Source organism: Budorcas taxicolor, chromosome 1 (genome assembly GCF_023091745.1).
Source record: "Budorcas taxicolor isolate Tak-1 chromosome 1, Takin1.1, whole genome shotgun sequence".
Lineage (NCBI taxonomy): Eukaryota > Metazoa > Chordata > Mammalia > Artiodactyla > Bovidae > Budorcas > Budorcas taxicolor.
In genome coordinates, this window is record NC_068910.1 from 160,576,637 (window position 1) to 160,589,960 (window position 13,324).

General features: G+C 40.2%; 1 protein-coding gene across 1 annotated transcript in view; it reads left to right on the plus strand.

The window, feature by feature from the left end:
• TNIK (TRAF2 and NCK interacting kinase) overlaps positions 1-13,324 on the plus strand; it is a 398,208-nt gene that overhangs the window by 323,880 nt on the left and 61,004 nt on the right. The window contains exons 14-16 of the mRNA XM_052645336.1: positions 192-278; positions 1,341-1,529; positions 10,879-11,043. Of these exons, the coding sequence (XP_052501296.1) occupies positions 192-278; positions 1,341-1,529; positions 10,879-11,043 (441 nt within the window). The remainder of the gene's footprint in view (positions 1-191; positions 279-1,340; positions 1,530-10,878; positions 11,044-13,324) is intronic.

Here is a 13,324-nt window from a genome sequence, read left to right on the forward strand (position 1 = left end):
GCACTGAAGTGCTTTTGCTGTGGTGCAGGGTATCTTTCCTGTTTAGTGAAGAGGTGTTTGGTATTTTTTTTTCCTCCTTCCTTCCACACTTTACTTGGCAGTTTCTTCTCACCTTTGAAATTACCGGTTCTTTCTCTCTCCCTCTCCCTCTCGTTGTGTTCCTCTGCATTCTCTGCTGCCTGCCTCTCCAGGAGTACATCAGGCGACAGCTGGAGGAGGAGCAGAGGCAGCTAGAGATCTTACAGCAGCAGCTACTGCATGAACAAGCGCTACTTCTGGTAATGGGAATGCCAAGCCCACTGGTCTGCTCTGTGTCCATCTCGTGTGTGTGTGTGTGTGTGTGTGTGTGTGGTCTCCTTGAATGTGCCAGTCAAGAAATGGGGATCCACCCAGCCTCATAGACCTGGAAAATCTTCCAAAACTTAATGAGTTTCCTGACCCAAGGTGCCGAGTCACGACTTTGAATATACTTGTTGCACATTCTTTATGGACACCAGCCATTTGCAAAACTTCAGTGGGAATCCAGTCTTAGTACAAGTTCAGACTGTTTCTGAGACCCACTGTGTTTATTGCAGAGTAATGTTCGCAGTCATTTGCAACATGCTGGAATACAATCACAGCAGAGTATCCCTCATCCGTAGGAAACCACTCAGCTCTGGAGTCATATTTCATTTGCAGACTATTAGTTTTACCCTCACGATGGGAACATTTTGTGTTCCCTGCTCAGGCAGCTTCCACTTGAAGTTTTTTTTTTTTTTTCCTTAGCTTTATTGCACTGCTCTCCAAATGGGCTGCTTTTTTAACTTAACTTTTTATTCAGTGGCACTGTGATTTTTTTTTTTTTTTTAGCCTGTACATGTTTTTGCTAATGGTTTCTGTTGGTCTAAGCTTTGTCAAATGAAAGATGATTTAGGCAGTATCTTTAGGTTCTTATTTTGTTTTGTAAATTGTACATGTTCGAATAGTTTAATGACTAAACCAGGAATTGGATAGTTCCTTACAGGGGTTGTGCGCTGACCGTCCAAACATCCTCATTGTTGCCATTTTCTTGGTTGCAATTCATCCAGGACGAGTCACTTTGTGAAGGTTGGAGTTCTGTAGGGGTTGCCATTAAAACAGTAGTGTTTTCATTAAATGCCACCTTCTGTGTCGATGCTAACCCGAGGCTGTACCTTATCTCTATGGCTCGTCCCTGTGTCCTCTTGTGGGTTTAGTTGATATTAAGGTCCTTTGTGATTTATCATCTCTTTTGCTTCCATTGCATGCTTCCCTGGTACTGGCCAGTGGTTTCCCTATGGTAATTTAGCCTCTTCTTAATTCTCCTTTCCTGATCTGGACAGGAATATAAGCGCAAGCAGTTGGAAGAACAGAGACAAGCAGAAAGGCTACAGAGGCAACTAAAGCAAGAGAGAGACTACTTGGTTTCTCTTCAGCATCAGCGGCAGGAGCAGAGGCCTGTGGAGAAGAAGCCACTATATCATTACAAAGAAGGGATGAGTCCTAGTGAGAAACCAGCGTGGGCCAAGGAGGTAAGCAAGCGAACAAGCACAGCCTGCACCTACCCTGCCTTGAGTGTAGGGGCCGGAATGAGTTTCTCCTGTGGAAACAGAGAGTTAAACTACAAAGCTGGGAAACAACTTTTGCGAGACACACATGCTTTGTTTTGGGAAGAACTATTACCTTATTTCTATACCACAATCCACTTGTGGTTCTTTTTGTAAGTAACAGCAGGAAGAAGATCTTCTTCTGTATTGAAATCCAATTGAGTTGTGGCTGGAGGATTTTTAGTGGAAGAATGTGATTTAAGACTTCAGGAATTCTAGGTAGGATAATTTCCTATCCATACCTAGACCCTGAAACTGACCGTTGGTATTGTCACTAATATCCTATATCCTTCTGTGGTACCAGTGAAGATACAGTTGGCCCAGACTTGTGGTTGTGGTTCACTTACAGGGTCAGAGGTCATTTATATTTTTTACAAATACTTTCATGGGAATGATCCTTCATTTGCTCAACTACCAGACTAAAGAAGGGTTAGGGTTAACACCTAGTGATTTCCTTTATTTTCCTGTAAGCATAACTAGTCATTCAACAGAGTGATTTATATTACTTTACATTTTGTCCTAGTGTCTTCAGATATTTATAGCTAGAGCTTATTTCAAGTTATCTAGACTACAATATTACTAGAACTGGATTTCTTACATAAGACCCTATTTTTATAAGTTTTTTAATTTTCTGTTCTATCTTACATATGTATAGAAAACACTTGAAATTATGTTGTCGTAATATAAAAAATGGTTGTGTATGAGGAGTAGAAACTACAGAGTCTTTTATTTAAGCATTTTGTTTAAATCCTTTATGATTGTGCACTGTTGTTTATAAAACTGGTAACTTTTTTCTTTTAAGACTTAAAAACTAAATTTGTAGAGAAAATCATTCTGTTCAATATAAAGAACATTTTTGATCACTTTCCCTTAAAGTCTGTAAATGTGATTTATATTTACCTCTGTCTGTAAAAACTGCCTCTTTCCCCCAGGTCAGTAATTCAGTTTTGTGATCCTACCCGCAGATATAGCACCAACCCTTTAGCAACTCATCTGTTCTTCCAGTTAAGCAGAGTCACTGCTGTTAAACAGCAGCTGACGTGCTTCCTGGCTAGCAGAGATGTGCCGCTTTCCTCCACTGCTAAACCATGCCAAGCTGAAACCCTCAGCTAAGGCAGATTCACAGCTCCTGGTCATGGCACATGTGCAGACGGCTGAAAAACTAGCCTCTACTAAGTTAATACCAGTAACACCTACAGAAATTAATGATTCCAGATCAGGACTCTTGTTTGAGCATCACTCACAGAAGAAAGATGAAACAGCTTATCCTATTAGACTTGGTCTTGAAGATCACCTGAAGCCTCAGGGAGCTTCAAGGACCACAGTGAGATCAAGAAAGCGATCTCTTTCCCAAGGATGTAGCCCACCTTGAGAGTCAGGACCCCAAGTCATTTGTGTGTCCTCTCCAAACATCTCCAAAGTGATGAGCCCCCAGCTGTCTATTTCTTCAAGTAAGAAGGGCCTTGGAGACCCATGTGGACCTCGGGGCATGAACTCATGCGTCCATACAAGTAGTTCGTCTCCTCCAAGAAGTGCTGCATCGCTAAATGACTTCTCTGGGATGCATGACCACCTGTCCTTCAGTGCTCCTAGCCCTAAGCATAAGTTTAGGAAAGGGACACCTACAGATCCCTCCAGACACCACCTGGACAGGACTGGGATGCCTTGTAAAGTATACCAGAATCTCCTTTCCCCTGGGCAGCTCCCTCATACACAAATGTACCAGGAAAGGGGAAGAAACATGAAGCAGTTTCCACTTCCTTCCTTTCACCGCTACTCAGCACATTCTTATTTTCACTCAAACATTTTAACTTCATTTTAACTTCTAGTTACCATCTGTCCTCATCATTAAATTGGCTGGCCTGTCCTCTCTACTCAGAACTAATTCAAGGGTGCCAAGCTTTCAGGAGCCATGGTATTCCTGTGGACGCATCTCTGCAGATATCATCAGGGAAGTTTTCTAGACCTCCTAGTTCCCCTGTGCTTCTTGGCCAGGCTCCTAGGGTAAAGACAAGTTAGATAATGGGTGTGCAAACAGCATGGCTGTGTCATCAGTTACTCTTGATGTCAGGTTCCCAGGCCATCCTAAGTCTGGCCCACCTCTGGTGGGTGACGTCTTCCAGGGTCTCTGGCTTCCTGATAGCTGGAATTCTTCTTTGGGGCTTCATGCACTTTTGGACATGTGTGTGTGTGCCTGTGTACTCACTCTTGTCCAACTCTTTGCAATCCCATGGACTGTAGCCCACCAGGCTTCTCTGTCCATGGGATTTCCCAGGCAAGAATACTGGAGTGGGTTGCCATTTTCTACTCCAGAGGCTCTTCCCAACCCAGGGATTGAACCAGCATCTTTTCTGTCTCCTGCATTGACAGGTAGATCCTTTACTACTAGGGTCACCGTCTTTTTGGATTTTATATTTAATCCTATCTTCCTGGGTGTGGTTAACATAATGCAGCTTCCAACTAACCACCTATCTCTTCATGAAGCAGTTCCCGAGTCTTTGAGTGGGTGTTCCTATTTTAGAAGAAAGATGAAACATTTAAATGATAGAATGAATGACAGTGCTAAATTGGGGATTATAGCAACTGGTATACCAGTAAAAACAAATGATTGTCTGCCTGAGTTTGATTCATCATTTTTTTAACACCCACTTCCTAAAATGGGAATAAAAATGACTGTAAGGATCCTTATTGTCTTGATCTTTCAGTGCTTCTATCAGCAATGTATGAACTTTTCTTCTAGAGCTTTATTTACAGATTTCTTTTCTTAAGTAGGGAGGTAAGGGAAGTTGAAGGTAGCCAAACAGTAAAATACATTTCAAGACTTTAGATATAGACAGAACTTCTAGCTCAGCAGTGTTTTAATTATCAATCGATAAAAAGAACCCAGGTTTAACTGTCTTTTGGAGGTATAAAAAGAGGGGCCATTTTCTTTTCCAAATCCCAGGATATAAATTTGAAAATATCCTCACCAGGGATAAGGCCGCAGCAATGGCATGGTCTCCTGTGATAGAGGCTCTGAGCCTTTTTGTACCATATGCCTTTGAAGACACCAACCAGCAGTCTTCCACTTACAGCTGCCTCTTTTGTAATCTGCTCCTGTATTTGTTTTTTAACTCACCTCTATACCCTCCAGGCTTCCTTGGTACCTCAGTTGGTAAAGAATCTGCCTGCAGTGCAGGAGACCCAGGTTCGATCCCTGGGTCTGGAAGATCCTCTGGAGAAGAAAATGGCAACCCACTCCAGTATTCTTGCCTGGAGAATCCCATGGACAGAGGAGCCTGGCGGGCTGCAGTCAATGGAGTCGCAAAAGTCAGACAGGACTTAGCAGCTAAAACACCACCACAGCTTCTCATCATCTTGAGTTTTCCTTCTTTGATTACTTTTCCATCCACTGATTTCTCTTCCTTATAGCAAATCGGCATTTTTTCATTAGCAGTTTAATGTTGTTATAATGGTTCATCCTTCCTGGTTTTGTTTCTTCATTTTGTGAAACATAAGTCATCATCATGTTTCTTATTTCCTTTCTTATTAATTTGTCGGATGTAGCGGGAACAAATGGAAACACTCCATTGTTGGCAAATCTTGTTGAACTCTTTTCTCTATCCTTTCCCTGAGTGTTCTGGTTGTCCTAAATGTCACATTAGCTTTGATTTTCAGATTTCAGCCAGAAAGAAACACTAATGTCTCCATTAAAAGGAGAAATAGGGGACATTCTCACTCCTTTCAAATTCTCTGCCATTTTTGAATGGAATATAAGTCAGATTTGTTCTGTAAAAACATCAGTATGATATACTATTAAACATCAGCAAAATTTAAAGATTCTCCCCCCACCCCCTGCACTGGCTCTTTCTGAAAGATGGATACTCCTTTTCTTTTAAGGCCCTTTTCTTTATAATGGTACAGATTCCTGTTTCTTATAATGGCTTGTGATTACTGGGGCCTGACGATATTTTTTTTTTTTTAATTTTCACCAACACACAGCAGCAACAGAATGCTCTATCTATGAGTATTGCATGAGATGGCATTTTCAGTTTTTTTTAACACTTCATCATGTTCTTTCTCTGTGATACATGCCAGTCATCTGGTCATGGTTTTATTTAGCCAATGCTGGGCCAAGATGTCTCTTTATATCCCATCAGTTCACTGGGCTTGGAAATTCCTGTATATAAGAACTCCTTCTCCACTTGTTTTCTCTGCTCTACACTGATACTTTTTTTTCTTTTTATTTGAGTTATTTTATATGAGCTCTCATATAACTAGAGAGTTTATAGCTATGTTCCCATCTTTCCTTAGTTTCTGTTTATCTCTCTTAAGATTTAGCATGAAACAGACCTGGCAGGAAATAGGAAAGAGCTCGTCTGAGTTCTCATTCTTCCACTTCCAGGCTGTGTGACCTTTGTCCATCTGAAACTGTTACTAGGATGTTTGATTTGGTATCTTTACTCCAGTATTCATTCCCTGGGGTATAGCCTACCCATCTGTACTTTCTTTCTCAAAGTTGGGAGGATCCTGGGCAATCATGTACGTGACTGTGCCATTGAAACTGTAGGCACTCTACAACTGCAAATGGAAGTAGTCAACATATTTCTCTTTTGCTCCAAAGGCTATTGTTGCCCACAAGGAATAGGTGTTTTGCCTCTGTTGTTTCTGGTTGGGATTTCACATGAGCAGTTCACATGCATCTCCCATCTCCTCCACTTATCTCTATCCAGAGATGGATGCACACTTTTTAATTGCTCATCTCAGCCTGCTAAAGATTGGCCTCCTTACTTTTAAGTTGTCCATTCACCTGAGGATCTATACTTTTCTTGTGCAGTCATTGGTTAGGAGTAGATCTTGGTAAAGTACTCCTGGGCCTTATCTTTCACAAGACTATATTTTAAGCATTCCCTAGGAATGAGGGCAGGAGGAGAAGGACGTGGCAGGATGAAATAGTTGGATGGCATCACCGACTCAATGGACATGAATCTGAGCAAACTCAACAAGGAATGAGTGTTTCCTCTGTCCTCCAAGGTGCCCCCAGAGAAGGGATAGCCCCAGTCTTGCTCAGTAACCATCTGCCCATGTGGTTTTGCCAAAAGACATCATGACTCACCTCTTCATGTGCCCAGTGAGCGCAGAGTCAGAATACCTAATGAGAACTTAAAGGTCATTGAGCTTCTTTCTCTTCCTCCGGCACTACCAATAAAGACAAAAATCAAATGTTTTGTCCACTTAGAGGGGAAAATTTCCCATACAGTTGTGTTCAATTCACCACATACTAGCTCTTAAGCAGGCCTTTGAAGACCTACATAGACTCCCACAGACCCTACAGTCATATATTTAATAAAGTGTTATTAAAATACACCCATATGACAGTAAATATATTTTGTTGTCAACATTTTAAAAAACTACTTCTATGATTTTGTTTTGAAATCTCTCAGCAGATAACATTTCTTACTGCTCTGTGAGACATTAGAAGCTATAAGTTGTTTTCAAACGTACAAAACAATTTAACAATTGATGTTGATGTAATGTTTATACTTGTATACATGTTGCAACATAGTTGCTTATTTTGAAAATTTTTTTGAATCTTGTAATCAACACATTTATTTTCAGGTCTTCTGTATTTGTGCTACTTTTATGTATCTCAGAGGGCTTAGATGTCATTCCTGTGTTACCCAGTGGGTAACACAGTCCCGCCCGGAGTAGAATCTTATTTCTGAGACCGCAGTTATTTTTTTATTTTTCCCTGCAATGCTGTAATAAATAGTATAGCATTTCTGCAGAAGTGATTCAAACCTATTCAAAGTTATTTTAGTTTTGATGGTAAAACGATTCTTTATTAAGAAAAAAGCCTGATTCTATGGTAAAATTGATCGTTCTCTCCTAATATAGTTCTCTATATTTATTGATAATCCCATCAAGTATGAGCTCCTTTCTAACAGATGTCTTCTGTTGTATGGAATGGCATCTTGACATTCTTTATACAGTGCTACTAGAACACTTGTTTGGTGGTACTTAAGATATTTTACATCTTGGTAGCAGGAGGTTGAAGCGAAGACTTATATATTTTTTAAATCATATCATAAAAGGAAGCTTGAGATATATCTCCATTGAAACCCAGTTTTTAATCACATATATTCTTAATCTGGGGAAAAACACCTCTTTTGTCTCACTCAGTGTTCAATTAGTAAACATTAGATGTGATGAATCAGGAGACAGACCTTTGTCCATCTGAAACTGTTACTAGGATGTTTGATTTGGTATCTTTACTCCAGTATTCATGATGTTCCTTTGGTGCAAAAGCGACAGACAGCGTTATCTTCCTGAAGACTTTAGGACAAGATTTTCTTGAGACAGAGTAGCCTGATGCCTCACTGTTAAACTTATTCAGATTTTCAGATTCTTGGGACAAACTCCAACCCAGGAAATCTTATCACATTGGGTTCATCCTGAAATAATCTGCAGAGTGTAACAATAGATTATTCATACCATATATTTTATGATGGTAAAGACTGAAACAGACTGATGGTAGGATTTAGTATGTAAATGAACTGAGAGAAGGCATAGGCAATGTTACTAGAAATACATTAGTAATATCCACACACAAATTGTGGTGCTGGAGAAGACTCTTAAGGGTCCTTTGGACAGCAAAGAGATCAAACCAGTCAATCCTAAAGGAAATCAACCCTGAATATTCATTGGTAGGTCTGTTGCTGAAGCTGAAGCTCCAATACTTTGGCCACTTGATGCCAAGAGCCAACTCACTGGAAAAGACCTTGATGCTGGGAAGGATTGAGGGCAGAAGGAGAAGGGGGTGACAGGATAAGATGGTTGGATGGTATCATCAACTCAATGGACATGAGTTTGAGCAAACTTAGGGAGATAGTGAAGGACAGGGAAGCCTGGTATGCTGCAGTCCATGGTGTCGCTAAGAGTCAGACATGACTTAGCAACTGAACATCAACAACGGTATCCATACATGACTAATCAAACCCATTAACTGCCTGTGAAAATCAGCATCCCTCTTTGTGCCCCACTCATTTCTAACAACAGTTTTAGGGCATATGTGGCCCATGGTCATATTAGAGACAAAGCTGCTTCCTTTCCTGGAGGTTTGTTGCTGGCAGTTGCCAAAAGAATTCTTCATCTCGAAAATGGTTTCTTTGTTCAATGAAGATCTTTGAGGACAGACATTTTAGCTGTTGTTTTTAATGTACTATTTCTGAAATGTGGGTTTAAAAAGGTCTAAAGACATTTTACAGCTAAAAAAAAAAAAAAGAATGGCAGGTATCTTAACTTCCTTACAATATTTGGTTCATAAATATCAGGTAATAAGTGGCTACAGTTTGGATAAACAATTATTTATCTGAAGATGAATTGAACCTCTTGGATTTCTGACCTCAGACTGCAATGGTTTGAATATTGAGGGGTACCTATCCATGTGATTTTTCTACTTAATGATCTTCCCTAGAAATAAGAAAATGACTGATATTTGACTAATTCCAGTAGTCGAAAAATAGTCATCTTCTTCTCAAAGAGTCTAGTATTTGGAAAATTAATACATTGCATGCCTTGGTCTCAGTTTATCTGGGGCTATCTTTGCAGGACTTTCTGTTTGTGTTCTCATCTCAGAGCTAGCTTTGTTCTTTCTTTTTGCTCAACACAATAGCTAAACAATTATTGCTGATGTAATACTTTTTACACACGCACACTTCCACAAAGTATACATGTTCTGGTTTATATCCCTGGTTTTTTGCTGATTATCTTATTTGGTATGTGGTAAGCTTCTGAGACATGGAATTTCAAAACCAAAGTCAACTGGATGTCAATTGCACATACATGCATAGCCATGGCCAGGGGAGAGGTGTTCAGATGGCTCTTGTGTAGAGGCAGAAGGGTGGTTTTCTCTACTGTAGCACATCTTAACATGTTAACATGTTTGTAGTTAATTTGAGAGTTTTAAAAATTGACTTACTTTGTGTATGAGACTGAGTCTGCCTCTAGGAATATTCAGAATAGGATGGGAAAGAAGAGCCCTTTTGACTTATTTCAAATCAGGAAGTAAAATGAATAAAGGATCTTAGCTGTTACATACAAATATGTCTTGAGGACCCACATGTGGGTTCCATAACAGGCTATTACAACACAAAGATAGTGAGTCAGCAGAAGAGAGTTAATGGGCATCAGGGTGGAATTATTGCCCCAATGGGTTTGGAAATTACAACTGTCAAATTGACCCTGAAGAAATAAAGGACAGGACAAGGTGGATCTGGAGAAAAGTGCTAGACCTTTTAAAGCTGTCAAAGATTTTAAATGTCTTGCAGTGTACATTTTGTTTATCTACCTTTTTCTTTATAATTTGTCTTCTGCCACAGATTGTCTGCAACAAATAAGTACTAAGGGTGACTTTTGCCTATAAAGATAGCCTTTCCGGGTCCTTTGAGCCTTCCCTGTGAAGCACTTCTGTTCAGTTATCTCCTCTCGGCTGAGACAGACTCTGCAAAAAAGGGAGTGACAAGGGAATGAAGTGTCCAGAGGGCTGGAGAGGACAGGAGGGGAATCAAGAACAAGTGCCATGTGTGGAAATACAGGCAGGAGAGGGGGAAGAGAGAGAAAGGAGTCCACGCTGGAATGGCAAAAATGCAGTGGGGCAGTGCATTTTAGGGAACAGGAAGAGAGACACCTGAAAAGAAAAGGCCCTCAAGAGAGAAAAAAAAAGATACAGGAAGTCAGTTTAAGACAAGCCATGCTCACTGAGCAAGACTCCCACTTGCCCATGAGTAGCGCACAGAAAGCGATGGAGGGTGAGTGTGCTCGGCACATCCTCTTAATCAGCCCTTCTATGTTCTTCCCCGTCCTATCTCATTTGTCAGCTCAAAGCAATTTTCTACTTTCCCCAAGCAATTGTAATACCTGACATAGTTGCCTCTCTCCCTGACTGAGCCCTGGATTTGTGACCAATTAACAGGATAGTGTTCCAGCTAATACATGAGAAACTTTTAAAAAGCAGGGTCCCAAATTCTCAGCCAATAGAATAGCATGAGATAATGGGTAATGGAAGGGTGGGGCCTCAAGTATTCTATGTGTTTTCCATGCTGTTATTTACTCTGACAGAAAAGAGCTTTCTGCAAATTTTTGATGCAGAGCAGATAGAGCTTCGGCTTTCTAAAATGATTTGATTGGAGGGATGCAAAATGGCTGTGCAGGTGACTACACAAAATCCTGACTAGGAAATAAATCAGCTTCTATCCATTGAAGTACTTTTTTTTTTTTTTTTTTGGTTTTCTAGGTAGAAGAACGGTCAAGGCTCAACCGGCAGAGTTCACCTGCCATGCCTCACAAGGTTGCCAACAGGATATCAGACCCCAACCTGCCCCCACGGTCGGAGTCCTTTAGCATCAGTGGGGTTCAGCCTGCTCGGACACCCCCCATGCTCAGATCAGTCGATCCCCAGGTACAGTGTCCCTTCATTCCACTGGATTTTTCAACAAGGTGTACAATAAAGTCTAATAAAAGTAACAGGGAGTAGTAACATGGATTTGGGTATAAGACCAGCCAAATCATGGCTTTTCATAACAAATCTCTAGTAAGACAGGAGACCCCACTGAATGTGCAAGATAGAGGGAGAAATGAGAAGGAAAAAAGCACCATTCTTAACTTTAAGCTAACTGCAGTCACTTCTTGGTAAATTGGCCTCTCAAGAGACCCATAGAAGTTCCTCCTAGCCCAGAACAGGCATCCTGTGAGTTGAAATTACCAAAGCTAAAATTTATGTAGACCTCTTTGTGACCGCATGGACTGTAGCCCACCATGTCCCTCTGTCCATGAAATTCTCCAGTAAAAATACAGGAGTGGGTAGCCATTCCCTTCTCCGGGGATCGAACCCGGGTCTTTGACATTGCAGGCAGATTCTTTACCACCTGAGCCACCAAGGAAGCTTGATGTGTATATACACTGTTATATTATCTTTTGTTCCTTGGAATTTTGACATGAGCCTGAAACTGAAAAAGTTAAATGGACTAGGTGAAGTAAAATTGTGTTTTCTAAGCCAGTGGTTTTAAAAGTGTGGTCCCTGGGCCAGCAGCATCAACATCACCCAGAAACTTGGTAGAACTGCAGATTCTCGGGCCCAACTCAGACTACTGATCAGCAACTCTAGGGGTGGGGCTGGAAGTCTGTGATTTAACAGCCTCCAGGTGATCCTGATACACTTCAAAGTTGTAGAACCACTGTTATAAGCTATTTGGAAAAGAAAAGATTTACTCACTTTTAGGTAAGTGGGAAGTTTCTGGAAGTTTTCAAGGAATTTTTTAAATTGTGTAAACCAAAAATGAAATAGGAATTGAGATGTAGTATGAAATTTCATAAAAAAGAAGGTTATGCAGCAGTTTTCACCTAAACGTCTTAAGTTTCTTCCAGGTCTCCACCTTTGTCTACACTCCCACAGATATTCTGAGGGCACCTTTGATATATGTAATGCAATTTGAACTGGAGTTTCAGAGCAGATACAATCAAGAATTCTTGATTTTAAGTCTGCCTTTAGTATATGAGGTCCAAAATTCTTCAGTACTAGCCAAATTAGCTTATCTTGCCTTTTTTTATTTGTATATAATGAATTCAGGCCTAAGCATCCATGGGTTCAAAATGCACAAAGTTCCTGTTTAAAACCCCCTAACTTTGACCTTTTAGGAAACTTTTTCCCTGTAAAAGGAGAGAGTAGAGAGAAAACTTAAAAAACTATGTGAAAATGACTAGGAAATGAAAATGTTGATATCCTGTGACAGACAGCTAATTAAGCATTTTTCAGGAGCTTCAGTTTTTGTTTTTGTTTAAGGGACTCTTTTTCAAAGTAGGTTTGTGTTTTGTACTGCATATTTTTAAAATTTATTTTATTCAAGTATAGTTGGTGTACAATGCTGTGTTAGTTTCTGCTACACAGCAGTATGATTCAGTTACACATATATATACACATTCTTTTCCACAATCTTTTCTATTATGATTTATCACAGGATATTGAATATAGTTCCCTGTGTTATACTGTAGGACCTTGTTATTTTTACATTCTATATATAATAGTTTGTATCTGCTAATCCCAAACTCCCAATCCTTCCCTTCCCCACCCCCTCCTTCTTGGCAATGACAAGTCTGTTCTTTATGTCTGTGAGTCTGTTTTGTAGATAAGTTCATTTGTGGCATATTTTAAGTTCCACATATAAGTGATACCATATGGTATTTATCTTTCTCTTCTTGATTTACTTCACCTGGTGTGATAACCTCTGAGTCCATCCATGCTCCTGCAAATGGCAATATTTCATTCTTTTTTATAGCTGAGTTGTATTCCATTGTATATATGTGTGTTTGTGTGTGTGTGTTTGTGTGTATGTATGTATGTGTATACACACATACCACATTTTCTTTATCTATTCATTTATCAGTGGACATTTCGGTTCTTTCCATGTCTTGGCTATTGTAAATCATGCTTTTATGAACACTGAGGTACATACTTGTAAGACAGGCTTTGTTTTTGTGTTAATGCTTAATATATTTAATGATATTTAACCTTAATATGGACTTCCCCGGTGGCTCAGAGGTAAAGAATCTGCCTTTGATGCAGGGGATGCAGGTTCGATCCCTGGGTCAGGAAGATCCCCTGGAGAAGGAAAAGCCAACCCACTCCAGTATTCTTGCCCGGAAATTCCCATGGACAGAGGAGCCTGACAGGCTATAGTCCTAGG